General features: G+C 40.2%; 1 protein-coding gene and 1 non-coding gene across 3 annotated transcripts in view; one reads left to right on the top strand and one right to left on the bottom strand.

Annotated features, from left to right (window-relative positions):
* Positions 1 to 544: 544 nt before the first annotated feature.
* On the bottom strand, positions 545 to 617 carry TRNAR-UCG. The gene has a single exon. It is a non-coding gene; the product is annotated as a tRNA-Arg (tRNA).
* A 5,413-nt stretch (positions 618 to 6,030) lies between these two features.
* PRKCI (protein kinase C iota) overlaps positions 6,031 to 22,689 on the top strand; it is a 69,256-nt gene continuing 52,597 nt past the window's right edge. Inside the window, exons 1-2 of one of the 2 annotated variants that reach the window (XM_043473757.1) lie at positions 6,031 to 6,187; positions 20,137 to 20,258. In XM_043473757.1, coding sequence (XP_043329692.1) covers positions 6,087 to 6,187; positions 20,137 to 20,258 — 223 coding nt within the window. In that variant the 5' untranslated portion in view covers positions 6,031 to 6,086. Of the gene's footprint in view, positions 6,188 to 6,300; positions 6,434 to 20,136; positions 20,259 to 22,689 lie in introns of those variants that run through there. The other variant, XM_043473758.1, reaches the window with a different exon arrangement.

The raw sequence follows: 22,689 nt of genomic DNA, 5'->3' as shown, positions 1-22,689 counted from the left end.
GTGCATGTGATTAAGCAGCCCAAAATCATTACAGGCTATGAGTTCTGCTTTTTCCCTTGATTTCTCTGTGGCCCAAAATAGGATGTGGTTTAATTCAAGGTCAGCAGAAATTCGATATGAAAAGATTTGAGTCCAGTGGGAAATAGGTGGAGGTGGTAGAGAAAATGAGCTAGTCCTCCATGAGAGGGGAGAGGGGTTGGCAGCCTTGTAGGGGAGAGGAATTTACTCCTGAGACTGTGAGACAGAACTCGGTTATTGAAGGAAGCCAGTGTTGGGGTGCTGAGCTGCTGGAGTGGGAAGAATTTATTAGATAAATTTACATTTTCAATTGGAAATGCCATCCACAAAAACAGGTTTGCCTTTTCAAATTGGAGGGTAGCTTACATGTAATGGTTTGTTATTGTTAGGGACAGCATACTTGGTATGCCAACATCATTAAACTGATACTTCTAAAAGAAGGCTGTATGTTTTTGCTGTTGTTAAAGTTTTTTTTCCAGTGTTTATTTGATTGCGCCAAGTCTTAGTCGCAGCATGTGGGATCTAGTTCCCTGACCAGGGATTGAACCTGGATCCCCTGCATTCGAAGCACAGAACTCTAGCCACTGAACCACCAGAGAAGTCCCAAAAGTTTGTGTTTATTTTTTGGGATGGAGGCTCTTTCAGCCTGTCACTTACTAGTCAACTTTGTGCTGTTCAGTCAAGCCAGACAGAAGTGGATTCTTCTGGTTCCTGAAGAAGACGAGGGAGAACTCAAGAGCTGTTACAATCATTCTTTGTCATTTACTGGTGCAGTTTCCCATTTTGCGTTGTTCTTCTCTTCATTGGTACATGTCCTGATATCCTATCTGGATTGTAACTTTCTTAAAAAGAAGGAGAGAGCATAGTGCCTGCACCAGTAAACCCATGGGAGTTAATTGTGTTGAGATTTCTCAGACCTCTTTGGCTATTCAGTAACTTTCATTAAGTACATGTTTGGTTTTATCTCATTTATTCATTTATTTTGCTGACTCCTCTGCTTCATGGGACTCTCCATTGATAGTTCATTAAAGCAAAGCCATTTTATTTCAGGCAAAACAAATTAAGGCTCAGATTGTTATATGTCATTATCTGTAGTGTGGGAGTGAAACTGGGGAAGTGCAGTGGAAATAAGTGTATGTGGCTGGAGTGAAGGGAGTACCTAGATAAAGCAGGCGATGTCAATGGGGCAGTGAGAGGGCATAAGAGAAAGAAAGGCGAAGGGAGTCATGGGGGTATTGTTTGCTGTCTATGCTAACTCAATAAAGTTAATTAACAGAATACAAACTAAACTCTCTCACTAACTTCAGCTGTCAGGACTCCAGTCAGGAGTTTGGGTCATGACTTCTGCTCTTCAAGGTTAAGTAAAAAAAATTTTTTTTCATTTATTTTTATTAGTTGGAGGCTAATTACTTTACAATATTATAGTGGTTTTTGCCATACATTGACATGAATCAGCCACGGATTTACATGTGTTCCCCATCCTGATCCCCCCTCCCACCTCCCTCCCCATCTGATCCCTCTGGGTCTTCCCAGTGCACTAGCCCTGAGCACTTGTCTCATGCATCCAACCTGGGCTGGTGATCTGTTTCACCCTTGATAGTATACTTGTTTCAATGCTATTCTCTCAGAATATCCCACCCTTGCCTTCTCCCACAGAGTCCAAAAGCCTGTTCTGTACATCTGTGTCTCTTTCAGTAAAACAATTAATGTGATACTATTAGGACACAATTACATAGGACCTGTGTCTGTCATTTATTCCTTCAGCAGGTTATTTCTGCACATATGGACAAGCATTCTGATAATGACAAAATGAGAGAATGTTGGACAAAAATATTTTAAATCCCTTAAGCTGATGGATTTGAGCATTAATTTTTTTTCAATTAAAGTAATTGTAGTAAGCCAAAAGTAGGTATCATTCAGCTCATTCAGCCCAATATTTATCTCCACAGGTCATAAAGTCTGTCCAAATGGTCAGGACTTGCAGTTTAAACACTTTTCTCTCCTTTTAGTGACATTATCACATACTTAGTAAAACCACTAAAGAATGGTAAGTTAAGGGAGGCAGGTTTTCAAAACTGCAAGTGTTAATAAGCACCATTTTAAGTGCTGGGTTGGCCAAAAAGTTCGTTCCCAACAAACTTTTTGGCCGACTCAATACAACAGAAAGAAAAAGGACTGTCAGAGGCTTTTTCAGAACGTCTACCACTGACTTTCCATTTTGGATCGTATGATTCTCAGTTCAGAAACAGAAATCAAAGATCCAGCAGCAGGATTTATCACCTGACATAAAGAACATGGCAAACAAATTTTCATAGTTGATTTTGGCTTCAGAGCACACTGGTGGGGCTGGTTGAGATTGAATAGGAGTCTGTTCTCTGTGTCTGCATCTCCACTGCTGCCTTTCAAATAGGCTCATCAGTACCATCTTTCTAGATTCCACATGCCTGCGTTAATATACAATATTTGTCTTTCTCTTTCTGACTTACTTCAACCTGTATAGAATAATTGAATAGGATAGAGAATAATGTAATATGGAAGCATATACATTACCATATTTAAATAGATGTCAAGTGGGAACTTGCTGTGACGCAGGGAGCTGAACCCAGGGCTCTGTGACAACCTAGAGGGTGGGAGGGGGTTCAGGAGGGAGGGGGCATATGTATACCTGTGTTTGATTCATGTTGCTACATGGCAGAGGCCAACACAATATTGTAAAACGATTATCCTCCAATTAAAAAAAAAGATTGAATATAAAGGTCTACCTATTCTAATTAGACATTTTCTTACTAGCTCAATCTAGTAGATTGGAAGCCAAATTTTCCTAAAGATATGATTAATGTGATGCTAGGTTCCTTTTAAACCCTTTTACAGAGTCCCATTTTCTTTAAACTAAAGAGATAGTGTCTCATATTCTGTTACTAAAAATGACATAATCTCTACACCCTGATCATCCCATATGTTTAACTGTGTGCGCTTTATCTAATTTTAATTACATCAAATTGACTTTAAAAGTTAACGTCAGAGCACTTCCAGAATGGACCCATGAGTAGCTAGCTCTCTTATATTCTCTCCAATGAAACAACCCTAACTGGTAGAATTATAAATAAAAAAACAACCATTGGATCAGACTGTGAAACAATTTTTTGCCCCAAGGCATTGTCAAAAACACAGGAGTAATCAGTTGCCAATTAGTGGAGGCTAACATCTGTGAGATAAACCCCAGCCAAAAGCTTGATAAGGAGTTGAGGAGAAGAGACAGTCAAAGAGAATCAGACTGAAATCACTGTCATCCCCCAGGGGAAGGACCAGGAGTCGGGGTAACAGTGTGCATGCCAAAGCTACACCCTCTGAGGAGAGACACTGGAGGCTGCCCACTGTGGAGGAAGCAGACTCTAGTGACCTAGTCTGGCCAACTCAAAAATAAACAAGCAAGCCATCACAGCCAGCCAAGGAGCCGGTTTGGATCAGTCTTCAGAGTTGCCACAGTGGAAAGGTACAGTTTGCAACAGCAACAAAAAGAACATGAGACATACAAGAAACAGGCAATGGGACCCATACACACTGAAACAGTCTTTGAAAGGACATGGATATAAGACATAGCAGACAAGGACTTCAAAGCAGCAGTTATAAATACATTTGAAAAACTAAAAGGGGTCTTCCTTGGTGGCTCGGTTGTAAAGAATCCACCTGCCAAGACAGGGGACACAGGTTTGATCCCTGGTCTGGGAAGATCCCACAGGTCTCAGGACAACTAAGCCCATGAACCACAACTAGTAAGCCTGCACTCTAGAGCCCACGAGTCTACTTGACTGCTGAGCTCAGGCACCACAACTACTGAAGACCATGCGCTTAGAGCCTGTGCTTCGCAACAAGAGAAGCCACTGCAATGTGAAGCCCGAACACTGCAACTAGAGAAAGCCTGCATACAGTAATAAACACCCAACACAGCCAGAAAAAAATAAAAAAAAAAAACTGAAGGAAACCATGCTTACGAGTAGATTCAAAATTCTTCAACAAAATATTAGCAAACTGAATCTAGCAACATAGAATATAAAAAGGATATGTCATAACCAAGAGGGATTTTTCCCAGGAATGCAAGATTGACTTACATCCAAAAATTAGTGTAACGTATCACATCAATAGAATAAAGCACAAAACTACATGGTAATCTCAATAGACACAGAATAAGCACTAAATAAAACCCAACACCTTCATAATAAAAATAGGCAAAAAACTAAGAATAGAGTGAAACTTCCTTAACCTGATACAGGGCATCTACAAAAAAATCCAGAGCAATAATCACATCTAATGGTGAAAGACTGAAAACTATCCACAGAAGACTGAGAATAAGACAAGAATGTTCACATACTTCTCTTTATTCAACATAATACAATAGCTTCTAGCTAATGCAATCAGACATGAAAAATAAAAGATATACAGATTGGAAAGGAAGACATAAGTCTATTTGTATTCTAAAATAGCATAATCTTGTACAAGGGAAATTCTAGGGAAGTCATCAAAATACTATTAGAACTAATGAATGAATGCAGCAATCCAACCCAGGATTCAGATATATACTAAATCGATTGTATTTCTATACACTAGCAATGAATAATAAAAATAGTATTAGGATGGGAATGTAAGTTGGCAAAGCTACTATGAACAACAGTCGATGTTAACAATGTTTTAATGATGTTAAAAAATGCTGATGTAGGCTTCCCTGGTGGTTGGTCTAGTGGTTAAGAATCTGCCTACCAATGCAGAGCACACGGTTTAATCCCTGGTCCAGGAAGATCCCACATACAGAGGGAGCAACTAAGAGCCAGAGCCACTCCTCTGCACCCAGAGCCACTGCTCTGAAGCAAGAGAAGCCACAGCAGTGAAAAGCCATCACACCTCAGCGAGGAGTAGCCCCTGCTTGCTGCAAGTAGAGAAAGCCCCCATGCAGCAACAAAGACCCAGTGCAGCCATAAATAAATAAATGATGATGCATGGCTAGTTGGATGGCTTGACTGATTGGCTAAATATTCATTGTGCACCTGTTCCATGCAAGGGCAATATACAAGGGCCAAGATATGCGGGCAGCAGAAGGAAGAAAAGTCAAGTCTTCCATCATACCTTCTTACTGAGTTTCTTCATTACATTTATTATTACATTTGTTACATATATTATACTACATTCTTTCCATAAAAGACGCTATACTGAGCCCTTAATCAAATTCTTTCCCCAAAAAGTACTGTATAATTGAGATGATTTATGCAATTGGAAGGAGAATTCAGCAGAGAAGAAAGTCTAGACTGTGACGAATCCCAATCATTTCCAATGTCCTCGGATGCCCAAGGTGGATTCAGGATTTGCACGCCAAAGTCTCCTGGGGCACCAGCGGGAGACAGACAGCGAGAAGGCGGGGCTCTATACATGTAAGGAACCTCAAGTCCCAGAATTCCACGGGGACTCCAAATCCCAGAAACCCGCACTCCAAATCTTCTCCGCGTCCCCAGTCGGCTGACCGCGGACGCGACCAAGTTAGGAAACTGGGGTGAGATGCCGCAGCACTTGTCTTCAACCATGTTCGTAGGGAGGGCTTTTTACAGAAGTATAGTAATTTGAACCTTCACGTTCTCTCAGTTACAGCTCCCACAAAAGGCCCCCTGCCAGGGAATCTGATATGATGTTCAGCACCACCATCCCCCATCCTCCCTCCCCTTTGCCTTGCTCCCGTAAGAATGGTTCAGCCGGACACTGAGGCTCCTTGATTTGGATCGATGGTTGCACCCGCCCTCCCCCGGAATGTGGGCCTTTAGAGCGAGCGAGGTGGGAGGGGCGGAGGCGGGAGGCGTGCAGGGCCCGGGCGGCTGTAGAGGCAGAGTCGGCCGCCGGCGGTGGGAGGAGCCGTGCGGTTCCGGCTGCCCAGGCGAGGCGACCCTTGGGTCCGCGCCGCGGGCGGGGACGACAGGTAGGCGAAAGGGCAGCCACGGCTCCGCGAGAGGCTCCAGCTGCGGAGTCCCCTGCGGCGCCCGGCGCGCCCCCCGCACCCTCGGCCTCCTGCGAGGCGGGGGAGTAAGGAGATGCCGACCCAGAGAGACAGCAGTACCATGTCTCACCCGACCGCAGGCGGCGGCATTGGGGACCATTCTCACCAGGTCCGGGTGAAAGCCTACTACCGCGGGTGAGTGCCCTGCGGTGGGGGTGGCAGGGGTGGGGAAAGACCAGCTCGGCTTGGCCTGGAGGAGGGGCGAATGTGGGGCTGGAGATGTGGGAGGAATGGTTTGGGCGGGCTAGTCGGGGGGACTCGGGATGAATGACCGAGTGGTCGGGGGAGGAACATCGAGCACCCCCATCCAGGGGTGGTGCAGGGCGCCCTGGAACCGCACGGCTGAGAATCCTGAGTAGGGTCCAGGGGAGGAGCCTTGGAGTAAGTAGGTCCCCCTGGTGGGTTTGAGAGACTTGCCTACTAAGATTTACAAAGAGCTGTACGTCTTTTAAGTCTCGATAGTATTAGGGGTTGAGAGTTGATTCTGAGCGATGCCTTAGTTAACTAAGTTTACTATTAGGTTTAAAAGACAGGATTGCTTCCGTTATGCTGACCCTTTTGATTACCAGCAGGCCTATAGCCTCTGGTTTTCTAAGTCAGATTTGTCTTGATGGTATAGAAGAGTTCCCGACATGTATCAGGAATATGATCAGGCTGCCAATATGTTAGAGGTAGAGGTTATATTTGAGTAAAGTTGATGTGTTTTCAGGGATATGCATTAGGTACTTAGGTCTCGCCTGGGTTAGGTTGTATATGTGTAAATTAAAATTCGTGAACTCTTCTTTGTCAGGGTTGCTTTAAGTCTTGTCCGATAGGGTGAGATACTGCAAGAAGAGAAGAGGGTGTGCGTAGGCAGTTTTAAAATCTGTGCTCTTTACTCATGTTATCACCTAAGTTACAACTACTGTGGTTACCAAAAATAACCCAGTCCTAAAATCACAGTATTAAATCATATTCCGCAATCAGTAATCTGAAGTGTCCCCCTTCCCTTGAATTCAGTTGCGGTGTGAATTTTTTTTGAGATAATTACATTTGGGAACATTAGAAAGGTGAACTGTTAGTGTGAGCATAAAGGTTTGAAACTGAGGGCTAACAGAAAACCCAACCTCTGTGGCCTGTCTTACTGCTTGTTCAAGCAGAAGTAGATTGCTTTTAAAAAAAACTCAAGCACTAGGAGGTTTGAAACTGCAGTGCATACTTTTACATTCCTGAGAGGATCAGTGAAGATAGCAAACTTTCAAAATGCCTCCCTTGTTTTGATTTCAAAGAAAATATAAGCTCCTATGTGTCTTACTGATTTAACAAAAGGATTCATTATTTTATTTGCTGCAGTGAAGCCTTGGACTCTCTGTTTATTAGCTTGACTGTATTCAGGAGTAGTTAAAGGAGTTATTTTGGACAGTAACAGTGGTTTTGCTTAAATTGATCAAGGAAGTCTTGATTTGAAAACAATAGCTCTGTACTTTGCACTGGAAAAAAAATGCTTTGTTTCCTTTATCTTATCTTTAATTTAACAGATGAGATATTTCACTTTAGAATCTGCTCTCTTTTATAAAGTTGACAGCCTGTGAGTTGTTAGGTACAGAGAATAAAGTATAGTACATTTTCTTTTTTTATAGTGTCTGATTACTGACAGTTTTAAAAAGCTAGATTTACACACACACACAGTAGGAACGGGCAAATTGTTCAAAAATATAAAATGAAAAGTGTTCCCCATCCAGTCCTCCCAACCTCAAGAGTTAACTACTATTGATAGTTCATTTCTTGTTCTTCTGGAGATTGTCTTTATTTCTTACTTTAAAATTTCATACTTCTGTTTTGTGATTTATCAACTTTAGATGGTATCTAGTGATTCCTTCCTCTGAAAGATGAGAAACTGGGTGCACCCTGTACTTTGCTTCCTTGCTCCCCTATGCCTCTCAATTTTTTATTGTTAAACTGTTATTTTTAGTTCACCAGTTTACTTTTCTGACTCTCGACTTAGCAAATTTAGGTAGTTTTCAATGATTCCAACTATGAAACATGAAAATAGTGCTTCTTCCTTTTTTCTCCCATTTTTATTAGTTTGACAATTGCAAGTAGGCCTCGTGCTTAATTACTCAGTTGTGTTGGACTCTGCGACCTCGTGGATAGTAGCGCACCAGACTCTTCTGTCCATGGAATTTTCCAGGCAAGAATACTGGTTGCCATTTCCCTCTCCAGGGGATCTTTCCTACCCAGGGATCGAACCAGTGACTCCTGCCTTGATAGGCTGATGTTTTACCACTGATACCATACAGACCCAAATAGGCCTCACAAGTATATAAATTAAAAATGTTGTAAGCTTCTCCTTTGCAAAGAAATCTAAGTCTGCTATACTTTAGAATGTAGGTACTGCTCCAATTATTTTTTAAAAAAGGAGGATAAGGACTTATAACACTACTAATGCTTGACTGAAATGTCTCCAAGACATTCAGTTTAACTTTTTTTTTGCTTATTTTTAAAAACCTATGAATTTTGATTAGTAGTGAATCAACCTCTTGCCATTTAGTACCTTTATTCAATGAAAGCTTTCTAATAGTGCCTTCATTTCAAGCCTCATTTGAAGACAACATCAGTGTTCCAAATTGTTCCAATTTCTGACCTCTGAAATTAGATCTGTTAAGATTATATGTTTATTAACAATAGCCCAAACTGATGGTTATGATATTGTGTAGTCAGCTGCTCATTACTACAGATGAAACTAAAATGAGTCACCAATGAGGATAGTTAATAAACAGGTTGGCCGTCTAGAACACCTGCCTAATTTTTAAATAGAAAATTCTTCCCTTACTATCAAGAAATGTGAGGACAATCTGCATTTGAAAAAGTTTCTTTTCTTTCACATCATCAGAACGGCTGTTATGGGAGAGTTTTTCCCTTATCCCCTTCTAACAATATTTCTTTCCAGTGAACGTTGAAATCTTGGAATAGCCAGAATTTTTTAGTGAATGAATTGCTGCCCCTTTCAACGATGTTGAGTGTTCTAATGTTGTTAAATTTGTTCTTTGTGCAACTGTGCTGTCTCCCTAGATATAAAAGATATTTAATTAGCCCTTTTCTAGTTTTTAAGCAGAAGACTAATAGCCCTGAGAATGTGAGTTTATTGGATACCACCTAAGAGTGCCTGTCCCCTGGCCTGTACTCCTCTTTACTTACGACATGAGCTTGTCACTGAGTAGCCTGCCTTTCTTCAATCATTACCTACTCGTGTTAGTTTGGAGGAGGAGAAACAGGTTTTGTGGGTTAGTGGTTGAGTGCCATTGTGTGTGCTATCCTTATATAAAGTTACTGGATATTACGGGGTAGAATTTAACAAGGAAATATCTGGACTACTCATTTCCTTCCATAATAAACATAAGAGAAATTTTGCAAAAAGCTTTGTAAACCACCGCTGTTGAGCAGTTATGAATCCAGAGGATCCTTTCATTACACGGCTACAAACAAAATGGGATGAGCTCCTTACATATTTGGAAAGTATAGCTGGTTCAGTGACGAAGTATGCAGGATTTTCTCACTGTGGACAAGTCTTGGCAAGACGTGTTTTTAAAAGTATTACAAAACAATTTTAGAGATATACTTCCAGTATGGGTTCTAAGGAAATAAGAATGATATCTTGAGTTGAAAGTTAGGGGAAGGTCGGTTATTGGTCCTAGACTGTCTGGCCCAGCACCTAAGCAGAGGCAGCAGATCCATAGCTTCACCAGAGAGAGAGAAAGGACATGGTGGCCTGTTGCCAAACCCAAAACAACCCTCTCAGAAATTTGGATTGGATGATGTGGAGATAAATTGCTTGTCAGCAGCGAGGACTGAAGCGGAAGAGTTACCAGGGAGGCTGGTGGGGCCAGGATCGCCATGTGCAAGCTGAAGGGCTGAGGAAACGAGAAAAAAAAAAGCAATGTTTCTTGATAGCTTTCTAATATAGCTCCTCGACCTCTTTCTAAGATTACTTGAGTGTTTGTTTCTTTCATGGTTCAAATGAGCCTAATTAAAACAATGATTTTAGAAAACCCAATCTGGTTTAGGATTTCACATTTTACCAAAGTGTTTCAACTCAGTTTAATAAATACTGTTGAACAAGCACTCTAAGCCAGGTACGTGGTACCAGGGTGGTCACAGAGGATGTTGAGGTGGGTATAAGGCTCTGCCCTTGAGGAACCAAGAGACTTGTAGGAGGAAAGACTTTATAAAGTTCATAAAGTGGGTGTGTGTGTGTGTGTGTGTGGGTGTGTGTGTGTACACGGATGGCTCTTGGGGAGGAGTTTGGGTTGCGGGAAGCCCTCCTAGAGGATGCAGTGTTTGAGGCTATTAAAGGGTAATTTGTTTGTCTGCTGGACCACAGTGTTGGGTGGGAGGTCATTCCAGGCATTGCACAGCTGCATGATATGCTCGGGGAGTTAAGATGGGTTTAGTTGTTAGTCCCATAGTCATTCCTCATTAGGACATAAAGTGTATAGTCGGCACTGATAAGAAGTGAGCTAGTAAGAAGGTTACAGGCACTGGATAAGGAAGACTCAAATATCATACTTTGGACTCCAGACTGTTTCTCATTGGTGAAGATTTTAAGTAAGGGATGTACGATTTAGATTTTTATTTTAGAAAGATCACTCTTGGAACCAGTATTGTAGATGAATGAGCAATGGATGACTTTATCTGGAGGCTTTGGAAGGAGTCCAGGTGAGAGATTCTGAGATGGAAAAGAGGATGTGGATTCAGGGGTGATTTCAGGGGGTAGAATCATTATGAATTAGAGAGTGATTGCTTGTGGAGAAGAGAGAGGGTCTGAGTCTGACTTGGATTTCTCATTTGGAGAGACTAGGGAATAGGGAAAGAAGAGATTTATTAGGGAAGGTAATTAATCCCCTGAAACAAGTAATCAAAATTTGCTTTGGGGGCATCCAGGTGGAAATGTCCAGAAGCAACTGAACAGCTGTTTCTGTGTCCCCAGCACTGTTCTTGACGGACAGCTAACCTAGGTAGGAACACGGCCGAGAACAATGATAGGAACAAAAATGCCACCACCAGCCTAATACAGATCATAAAAACAAGGCATCAAAGTTAATTTTTAAAATACAGAAATATATAAAGTAGAAAGAAAGTGAAGTCGCTCAGTCGTGTCTGACTCTTTGCGACCCCATGGACTGCAGCCTGCCAGGCTCCTATGTCCATGGGATTTTCCAGGCAAGAGTACTGGAGTGGGCTGCCATTCCCTTCTCCGGGGGATCTTCCCGACCCAGGGATTGAACCCGGGTCTCCCGCGTTGCAGGCAGCAGACGCTTTACCATCTGAGCCACCAGGGAAGTAGAAAGTAGAAAGTTCCCCCATAACCTCTCACCCATACTTCCTAGGCGGGGCATTGTTAACAGTTGGGGATGTTCTACGTATCAATATATTATATATATACATATACACACACGTTTATTTTTCCCTATAAATGTATTCGTATGTTTACATGTGTTTCTTTGAGTTTTTTTCATTCATGATCATTTTTCCATGTCAGGATAGACAGATAAACAGGTAGATACATATAGATAGAGCAATCTGCCTCTTTCTGTATAATTGGCACATAGTGTTGCATACTATTGTTATACCATAATTTATATAATCTTTTTTCTGGTTGATGAATTTTCATTAAATTGCTCTGTCAAGTCATGTTGAAGGAATATCCTAATATTTAATGTATATTCTTGCATGGTCGAAGATATGCCTATTTTAAAACTTGATATTGTCCTCCAAAAATATATCAATTGACATTCCCAATAACAGTGTACAGATAAAATGATTTTCCTTATGATTCCATTACATCTTATCAGTCTTTTAAATTCTTGCAAATGCAATTGGCAAAAAATGCTAACTTTTTTTTTAAACAATGTTGAGAGGTAGATATCATTTCTATTTTACGGATGATAATACTGAGGCTTAGTAAACCACAATACAAAGTCTAGTCTTACCCTTCAGAGAAGTTTCCCTTTGCCCTGTTAGTATATTGATGGGCCTTTTGGAGATTACTTTTTCTTTATTGTCAAATTCATATTTCATAGTTCTTTTTGAGTCAGTTTTCTATCTCCTTGACTGTTAAAATATAGATGTTACCTTATGGATTTTTATATTAATGATTAATTTGAGGGATGATACTTTGAGATTATACAGATATTTCCTCACCACCTTTCACCCAGTGGTGTTACATCCATGGATAATTGTGCCTAAATCTGTTATATTGGTGAACACAAGTAAAAATTTTTTTCTGATTCTGCTATATTTAGGAAAAAAGCTTATGTTGAAATAGCAAAAGGATTGAATATGGTTCTTTTTCAGGTTTTTTTTTTGTGTTTTTTTTTTTAAGCAGTTAGTCCTAAGTAAAAGCTTTAGATTCTTTGTTTTAGAACATAGGAACATAATGAATGCTTAAAACTGTTTGACTGGTGAAGCACAGTTAAAAATGCTTTTTTTTTTTCTTTTTTAAATTCAGCTAAAACTATATCTAAATTTACCATTTTGGGCATCTTTGTGGTAAAGCAGACTGTATTGTTGAAGACCAGTGGTAAGCTATTTTATGCCAACACTGAAGTTAAAACCAGGAAAAAAAGTCTTCCATGGATAATTTGTTTTGTACCTTAGAAGTAATATCTTTATTTTGCAGTTTATTTTCAGTTTGGTACTATAATAAGGATCTGGTGATTGTGGGATATATGAACCTGGTGCTTACCCAATTACTTAGAGGGGTATTTATAAAAAAAAGTCCCTTAAAGGTTTTAGTTCCTGGAACTTAAGGAGTGGCAGTTGATAAAGCCTGACTGCTTCACTGAGTCTCTTTAGGATGTATCTACTTATGATTTCTAAAGGATTTTTAAAGCATGTTTTAAAAATATTTGCACATTCTGGTCAATATTTTACAGCTCTTGAAAAATCAAGTTTCTGAAAAATCTCTATTTACAAATATGCTTCCATAGTGTTAATTTTAACTATGAGTGGACCTTAATAAGAAACTCATATTTTGATGACATCTGATCATACTAATTTCTTCTCCTTGCTTTCAAAGAGATAACGTCACACTTGTTCATTGCCAGAGAAGTTCAGCGGAAGCCTTCTCTTCTGATTTAGTTCTAGAATATATTCTCCCAATCCTCACCCCCTCATACTAGTAACCTTGGGGGGTAATTTGAAAGAAAGATTGCTTTAAGGTAAGCAAGTTGCCTTTTAATGTCACTAGAGGAAGGAACTATTTTCTGCTTTAATTTTCTTTTTAAAATACAAATTTTAAAAATAATTAGAACAATAATTTTATTTATGTATAACAATAATTTAAAATTTGTTTTATATTTTATTTATATTTATTTTATTATAAAGTAACATGTCATAAAATCATACCTTTACATGGTAGAAAAATTAATAATAATCTATGCCATTCAGAAGGGTTTCAATATTTACAAAGTACCTCTTCTTTCTATCTCTTGTCTCCTCCTAATCCCCCGTTCCACCACCAAGATTTAACTACTATTAAAATTTTGCTTTCTTTTTATTATATCTGTTGACCAGTATGTAAGATAAGGAATTTAGCACTTCTTCATTGCCTCCTCTCCTCACAATTTTTAGTTTTTCTTGTGGTTACATTTAAAACTTAAATAATATGCCTGCTTCTGCTTTTTCTTTTATGTATAATTATAGTAAAACGTTTTAAATTGATTTTAAATTGACTATCTTAACCATTTTTAAGTGTACAGTTGAGTAGTGTTAACTATATTCACATTGTTATGTGACCAATCTCCAGAACTTTTTCATTTTGCAAAACTGAAGTTACATATTAACAACTCTTCCATCCTCCTGCAACCCCCAACTCCTGGCAACTACTATTCTATTTTCTGTTTCTATGAATTTGACTCCTCTAGATACTTCATACACATGGAGTCATGCAGTATTTGTCTTTTGGCGACTGGCTTATTTCACCTTCAAGATTCATTCATATTGTAGCATGTATGAGAATTTACTTTCTTCTTAAGGCTGAATAATACTTCTCTGTGTTTGTATATCACATTTAGTTTATGTATTCATCTGTCAGTGAACATTTGGGTTGCCTCCACCTTTTGGCCATTGTGAATAATGCTGCTATGAATGTGGGTCTACAAATATGTATTGGATTCCCTGCTTTCAGTTCTTTTGGATAGTGGAATTGCTGGATCATATGGAAATACTTTTTTAAATTTTTTGAGGAACATCCATACTGGTTTCTATAGCTGCTGCACCGTTTTACATTCCCACCAATAGTACACAGGGCAACAGCTTCTCCACATCTTTGATTACACTTGTTATTCTAGGTTTTTGATAGTAGCCATCCTGATGGATGTGAGGTGACATTTTATTGTGTTTTTTTTCTATTGGTGTGTAGTTGATTTACAATGTAGTTTGTTGTGTTAATTTCTGCCCTATCGTTATGGTTTTGATTTGCATTTTTCTGATAATTAGTGATGATAAACATTTTTCTTAAGCTTGTTAGCCACTTCTATATACTTTTTGGAGAAGTGTCTGTTCAAATCGTTTGACTATTTTTAAATTCAGTTGTTGTTTTTTTTCTCTTGTTCTCTGCTTTTATATTTAATTATTAGTTTTAGATAAGAGTGTTGACTTCCTATTAGGAAAGACGTTTCTGAATTTATACTTCCTCTTGTCTTGATTGTTTTTGTTAATTTTTACATTGTAAAGGTTTATAACATTATTCTGTTCTTTAACTCATATTTTTTAAAGCAGTTTTTAAAAAGCACTTATAATGAATGCTTATGTAAGTGTGATGCACTTGAAAAACAAAGAAGTGTGGTTAGATGTTTAGAGAAGGAAAAGTAATTTTGTGTCAGTAAAACTTCTCTCTTTAAAGGGTTCCAGTTAACTTTAATTTTGGGGGCTGGTATGTTTTCTCCATCAATTTTGTCTCATCTGTTTTCAATCATCTAGGATTTTTTCATGCTTTCTGGTCTGCTGTTGATGCCGTTTTTTGTTTTCTAAGACTTTGATAAACTTGTCATATTCAATTTTCTGTCATTTCAGTGGGCCCTTAGAATGAAAGGGGCTTCCCTGGTAGCTCAGACAGTAAATAATCTGCCTACACTGCGGAAGACCTGGGTTCAGTCCCTGGGTCGAGAAGATCCCCTGGAAAAGGGAATGGCAAACCATTCCTATGTTCTTGCCTGGAGCATTCCATGAAGAGAGAAGCCTGGTGGGCCACAGTCCATGGGGTCACAAACAGTTGGACACGACTGAGAAACTTAACTCTTTCACTCAGAAAGGATATAGATGCTTGTTCCCTCCACCGTATTAAACAATCTGTGTGTTGTCTTTAGAAAGCTGGATTATTTTCATCTAATAAGGTTCCACTTTTATTTAAAGTGTTACGTGAATACACAAAGTTTTAAAAGCTGTTGAACACATTAAGGGTATGCTATGTGCTAGGTTGGTCTTCCCTGGTGTGTCAGTGGTAAATAATCCGCCTGCCAGTGCAGGAGATGCAAATTCGACCCCTGGGTTGGGAGGATCCCTTGGAGAAGGAAATGGCAACCAGTCCAGTATTTTTCCCTGGGAAATCCCAGGACTTGTAGGCTGCAGTCCATGGGATCACAAAAGAGCCAGACACAGCTTAGCGACTAAACAACAAACAATATGCTAGGCACTATTCTAAGTATTACAAGTGTGAATTCACTTGACACATTAAATCCTTAAAATACCATAGGAGATAATATTATTCTCATTTTATAGGTGAGGAAATTGAACCAATAGAGAAGTCAAATAATTCACTTAAGACCATACAGCTGGTAAGTGATAGAGCCTGGATTCAAAACCAAACATACTGGCTTTAGCTCTCATGTCTTAACCATTATACTATGGCTACCTCGAATATGTCATCCCTCCTTTGTGGAATGCTTTTTATTTTACATTTCCTCGTGTTTTTTTTTAGAGTCCAACATATGACACCTCCGTTCACTCAACATGTATTAATTGAGCATCCATTCTTGGCCAGATGTTGTTTTAGATATTGGTGATACAGTGATGAGCAAAACAAAATGCTTGCTCTCATGGATTTTACATTTAGTTGGGGGAATATGTATAATTTTTATGTGCTGGCAATGTATTTTCTCTGAAAAATAAAAAAAAAATTAGTTTCACGTACTAAATTGTACAGGCTCCTCTGTCTATGGGGATTTTCCCCTCAAGAATACTAGAGTGGGTTACTGTTTCCTCCTCCAGGGGATCTTCCCAACCTAGGGATCAAACCCAGGTCTCCCACATTGCAGGTGACTTCTTTACCATCTGAGCCACCTGGGAAGCCCATGTACTAAATTAGCCTCATTAAATCTCTGAAACAAGGATTATAGTCTCTATTAGCCAGTCTCTTAGAAGTGAGATTGACTTATTGTACCCATTATGCTTTTGTCACAACATAACATCTAATGGTAGCTATGCCTTGGATGGATCCTGTTGTGAGAGGTGGTATCGCAGATGAGCATTCAGGTGGTTTTTTTCAGGAGTACTTTTGGGGTTGATAGCTATGGAAGATAAAGGGAGGGAAGGAAGCAAGCTTAGGTAGGAAAATATCAAGATGCTGTGACGTCTCAACAGAAACCTTAGCTCACCCTCCGGGGAGTTCTAAAGATGAATTGGCACTTCATAGCTTTTGCAAGTCACATGTAGGACCTTTATACTGAATTGGCCATTGGTTGTGGGCTGGCCAGGAAGGGGCTTTGACTATAGATGAGGAGTCGAATCTCTGAAAGAGGTTGAAGATTGGGGATGTCTGCTGGTAGCATCGGAGAAGGCAATGGCACCCCACTCCAGTACCCTTGCCTGGAAAATCCCATGGATGGAGGAGCCTGGTGGGCTGCAGTCCATGGGGTCGCACAGAGTCGAACGCGACTGAAGCGACTTAGCAGCAGCAGCTGGTAGCGTTCCCGGCAGCTGGTATGACAGGTGCTCTATTGCTAATGGGGAATTCTGAAGGTGGGGTGGAGAGGGGAATGGTCAGATCACAGTATCCAAAAGTGTTATTAGGAGATGTGGATTTGAATTAATTTTCTGTTTCCTAACTGTGAAACTCTGGCAAATATTCCTTTGTGCTTTGCTTTTTAAATGTGTAAAATAAGATTAGTTTGACAGTTATTATGAAAATCATATAACCTGTTTGTTCAAACACCTGAAACATACTAAAGAATCTGTATATGTTTATAGGCTAAGGAAACATAAACACTGGTATTTCCTTGTCAGTTCAGTTCAGTTCAGTTCAGTCGCTCAGTCGTGTCCGACTCTGTGACTCCATGGACTGCAGCCCGCCAGGCCTCCCTGTCCATCGCCAACTCCCAGAGTTTACTCAAACTCATGTCCATTGAGTCGGTGATGCCATCCAACCATCTTGTCCTCTGTCATCCCCTTCTCCTCCTGCCTTCAATCTTTCCCAGCATCAGGGTCTTTTCAAATGAGTCAGTTCTTCGCATCAGGTGGCCAAAGTATTGGAGTTTTCAGCTTCAGCATCATACTTCCAATCAGTATTCAGGACTGATTTCCTTTAGGATGGACTGATTGGATCTCCTTGCAGTCCGAGGCACTCTGAAGAGTCTTCTCCAACACCACAGTTCAAAAGCATCAATTCTTCAGTGCTCAGCCTTCTTTATAGTCTAATTCTCACATCCATACGTGACCACTGGAAAAACCATAGCTTTGACTAGGTGGACCTTTGTTGTCAAAGTAATGTCTCTGCTTTTTAATACACTGTCTAGGTTGGTCATAACTTTTCTTCCAAGGAGCAAGCATCTTTTAATTTCATGGGTGCAGTCACCATCTGCAGTGATTTTAGAGCCCAAGAAAATAAAGTCTGTCACTCTTTCCACTGTTTCCCCATCTATTTGCCATGAAGTGATGGGACCAGATGCCATGATCTTAGTTTTCTGAATGTTGAGCTTTAAGCCAACTTTTTCACTCTCCTCTTTCACTTTCATCAAGTGGCTCTTTAGTTCTTCTTTGCTGTCGAGAGTACACTTTTTAGATGATGGATGTCTCCTAGAAAATACTGCTTCTACATTCAGTTGAGAAATATTTGAGTCCCTATTGTGTATATAAAATAGTTATGTGAATATATTAAAGAGTCAAGAATTTTTTATCTTCCAGTTTATAATTTAGCTAAGGATATGTGTATATAATTAATTGAATAACAAAAAATGGAGCATAAGATACAGCTTGGGCAGGTTTAGAAGTATAGACCATTGGGCTTATGAGGTTGAAAAAGATTTAATGGAAGTTGATGTTGAAGAAAAAAGGTAGTGTTGAAGAAAAATTTCCACCTCCCTCCTTAAACTGAGGAAGTGACAGGATTAAAACTTGGATCATCAAAGTCTTATATATGGGGGTTGTGAGTACAGATGTCTATAATAGAGTGTTTGTGCTGGAAATGGTGGGATCACGTTGAGAATAGAAATTGGAACCAGCCTATCGAGAGTATTAAATACCACAAAGAGAACTGAAATTACAGATTTAGGAGATACTTACATAGAGTTAATAGATAAAACACTAAAAGTGAATTAGGTTTCAGAAAGAGAAAGAGAAGGAATATGAGAGAAGGTGTGAAGAATGTCTTATGATTGAAGACAGAGGAGACTTAATAAGTGTTCAGAATGGTAGAAAGGGAGACAGGGAAGCAGACTGTTACGAAGGCCAAGGCAAGCGAGTTCTAAGAGGCAGGGGCATGAAACCATGATATGCTTAGGAAGAGAATCATTTTCAAGAAAAGGCCATTCACTTTCCATGTGTGGCTCTCTGCTAAGCTTCTGTAGAGCCTCTGAAGACTGGAGTTTTAACTTTTTTTTGCAGATGACTGACAATTTTAATACCTACCTTCTTACTCCACACTCTGTGTTTCAACTACCCGTGGCAGTTCACACAGTCCCTAACACATTTCCTTCCTTTCTTCAACAGCTACTTATCGAATACCCATTCTGTGCTAGACATTGTATCGGCCACTAGGAATAGAATGAACAAAATTCCTGCTTTCATCAAGCTTACATCTTAGCTGGGGCAGATGGTGGACTCTAAACTTTGGTTTATCTGTCCAGTGGTAGGTCAGAGGGGCAGCAAGGGCCAGTTCCTACAGGGCCTTGTGGACCCTGCTGGGGACTTTGGGTTTCCCTTTCCTTTTGGGAAAGGCATTTGGAGAGTTTAAAGCAAAGGAAAGACATGAACGACATTAATTTTGTAAAACCCTTGTGACAGAGCCTGGTACATGGAGATCGCTGTGTATTTGTTGAATTAGTCACTGGGTCTATTTGACTTTCCTTGGAAGGGATGACTGTGGCTGGCTACTCCGTGGGGATTAGATCACAGTGAGTCTTCTCATGGTTCCTTGGAGGAAAACCCAGTCTTTTGTTCTAAAACATTTTGTTGTGTTTTTGAGGCTTGTAGTAAATAGCTGCTCGGTGGATTTATTTAGATGTTATGACTTATAGTAATATGAAAATAAATGCACATTTATGTCTATTCCTTTGTTTTGGGGGTGTCTACCTTATAATATGAATTATATTTTAAAGCCAGCTTTGAGGATTGGGTTGCTAATCTGGGTGGTTAGTCTGTGGAAGTTAAGGCTGAGGACGAGGACGTGACAGATCCTTATTAAATTTTTGAAGGGCCATCTCTTTGATGAAGATAGACTTCTAGGGGAGGGGAGATTAGCGATTAGAGACTGTAAGTTATTTCAGTTAAGTATAATCCAGAAGCTGACCAATAATAGAGCTACTTGTCTGTGGAGTATAGTTCTCACAAGAGAGTGATCTGATAACTAGCATTAAAGCAAAAGTGGACCTCCTATTTGTTAAAGCAGGTAGGATGGGCTTCTTGAATGAGGAGGGGAGATTAAATTACGGTTTCTCACAAAACCACTGTGTTTATTTTTAAGCATTATTAAGTATTGGTGTTTTATTTTTTTACAGAGATAGTTTACTGGAAGTGACACGTGTTGATGCCCACACAGAATCTCTGAAGTCCATCAACTCATCAGGCATTATTAGTCACTCTCTAACTTAAAACTCCTTTTTCTTTTTCAGGGATATCATGATAACACATTTTGAACCTTCAATATCCTTCGAGGGTCTTTGTAATGAGGTTCGAGACATGTGTTCTTTTGACAACGAACAACTGTTCACCATGAAATGGATAGATGAGGAAGGTGAGTGGCAAAGAGGGGGCTGCCTGTGTGAGCGTTTGATTTCAGATGCCATTCTGTCAATGGTTTTTAAAGTGTAGTAAACATTCTAATTAATATAAGGAGGGAAAGGTATGTTAGAAATTTGATGCCATTCTTATTTTCCCTCAAGCATTTTAGAGTATCAGAGAGGCGCTTCCCTGGCAGCTCAGTAATAAAGAATCCAAGTGCCAAGTGTTCCTCATCCTGGAAGACCCCCCATGCCACTGAGCAACTAAGCCTGTTCACCCCAACTGTTTGAGCCTGTGTTCTAGTGCCCATGAGCTGCAATTGCTGAAGCCCACACACCCTAGAGCCCGTGCTCCGCAACAGGAGAAGCCACCGCAAAGAGAAGCCATCACTCCACAACTAGAGAGTGTAGCCCCTACTTGCTGCAACTAAAGAAAAGCTGGCACAGTAACATGGACTCAGCACAGCCAAAATTAATTAGTTAATTAATTAATTAAATAAAAAAGTGATTTTGACAACCATTATTTCAAAGGTGGTGGCAGAAAATTTTTTTTTTTTTATGTTATTTGGGTGTACAGAGTCTTAGTTGAGGCATGTGGCATCTTTAGTTGCTGCTTGCGATCTCTTGGGTGCAGCATGTGGGATGTAGTTCCCTGAGCAGGGGTCGAACTTGGGCCCCCTGCATTGGGAGCTGAGTCTTAACCACAGGACCACCAGGGAAGTCCTGGAAACTTTAGTGACTTGTACACAGAAAGCATTTATTTTATATCTGCGTGCTGAGAAGGGATACTGTTTATCCTCAAACTCCACAGGGAGATGAACTTACGAAAAACAAGTGTGACAGTCAAACCTGAATGCATAGGAGTCTCAGAATAAGAAAGAAACAGCATTCACATATACCTGAAATATCTGCAAAGTTTGAACTAAACCTCTAACAGAGTAAAAGCTTTTGAAGGGGAGTAGGTGAGGGGAGAACCAGAAAGAAATAGAGAAAAAAGGAAATATAAGATATAAAAAGGCATGAAGGTATGAAGAACATGGTGTGTGGGGAAGGGCAATAATTCACTAAGTTGAAAGAATGGGGAGGCCTCCTCCTCTTGGTCCCATTATTGAACTTGAGTTGGAAGAGGCAAGTCTGGTTTCCAAGTGAAAGTGAAAGCATTAGTCACACTCAGTCATGTCTGACTCTTTGCGACCTCATGGACTGTAGCCTGCCAGGCTCCTCTGTCTGTGGGATTCTCCAGGCAAGAATACTGGAGTGAGTTGCCATTCCCTTCTCCAGGGGATCTTCCCGACCCAGGGCTCGAACCTGGGTCTCCTGCATTGCAGGTGGATTCTTTACCGTTTGAGCCACCAGGGAACAGAGGTAAAACCACCACCAGGTCACCCCCAGCTGGCCACCACCAGAAGGAGGGGGGCTGTGATCCAGAGGAACCAGCACAGCGGAGAACTCTGCACTGAAACTACAGATGATAGTTTATGAGAACATTTTGAGAAATGGGGCACACTGACAGATCGAGCAGTGATGAGAAACGCCCAAACAAAACATTCTAGGACGTTTAGCCTTACGACTTAAGTCGTAATACATTCCATTCAATACATTCCATTGAAGAGGTGGATGTGGCAATGAGTGCAGAACCACATGAAGTTGCTGGGTGTTTGGTGAAACCAGAGAGCTGTTTCTGGAGGATTCTGTAAAGCCTAATGCCCTTTTAAAAGCAAAGAAAATTTTTGTTGGTAGTATTAAAGAAGATACAGAAGAATATGAGCGACTGCTTTGAAAAATATGGCATGATTGAAACTATAGAAGTTATGGAAGACAGGTAGAGTGGAGAAAAGAGAGGATTTGCTTTTGTCACTTTTAAAAAATATGTATTTACTTATTTATTTGACTGCATCGGGCCTTAGTTGCGGCATGGGGGATCTTTCACTGCGGTGCACAGACTCTAGTTGAGGCGTGTGAGCTCGGTAGTTGGAGTGTGCAGGCTTAGCTGCTTCCTGGCATGTGGGATCTTAGTTCCTGACCAGGGATCAAACCTGTGTGTCCTGTATTGCAAGGTGGATCCTTAACCACGGGACCAGCAGGGAAGTCCCTGCTTTTGTAACTTTTGACGATCATGATACAGTTGATAAAATTGGTGTTCAGAAATACCACACTATTAATGGGTGAACTGTGACATGAAAAAGGCCCTTCCTAAACAAGAAAAGCAACCTGTGGATCACAGAGGTCGTGGAGGTGGATCTGGCAACTTTGTGGGTTGTGATGGAAACTTTGGAGGTGGTGGAGAGTTTTTGTATTTAATGTGTTGACCAGAAGCCATGGAGGCCTAGTTATACTAATACTCCTTTTTAAAATATAGCTCCCCCTGCCAGCAAATAATTAAAATACTACTCAATTGCTATTCAGATCAAATGCTGATTATTCATAAGGGCTATTATTGCTGCC

Source organism: Cervus canadensis, chromosome 7 (assembly GCF_019320065.1).
Source record: "Cervus canadensis isolate Bull #8, Minnesota chromosome 7, ASM1932006v1, whole genome shotgun sequence".
NCBI classification, from domain to species: domain Eukaryota; kingdom Metazoa; phylum Chordata; class Mammalia; order Artiodactyla; family Cervidae; genus Cervus; species Cervus canadensis.
The sequence above is the reverse complement of the archived record's forward strand: the minus strand, read 5'-3'. Positions and strand labels throughout refer to the sequence as shown.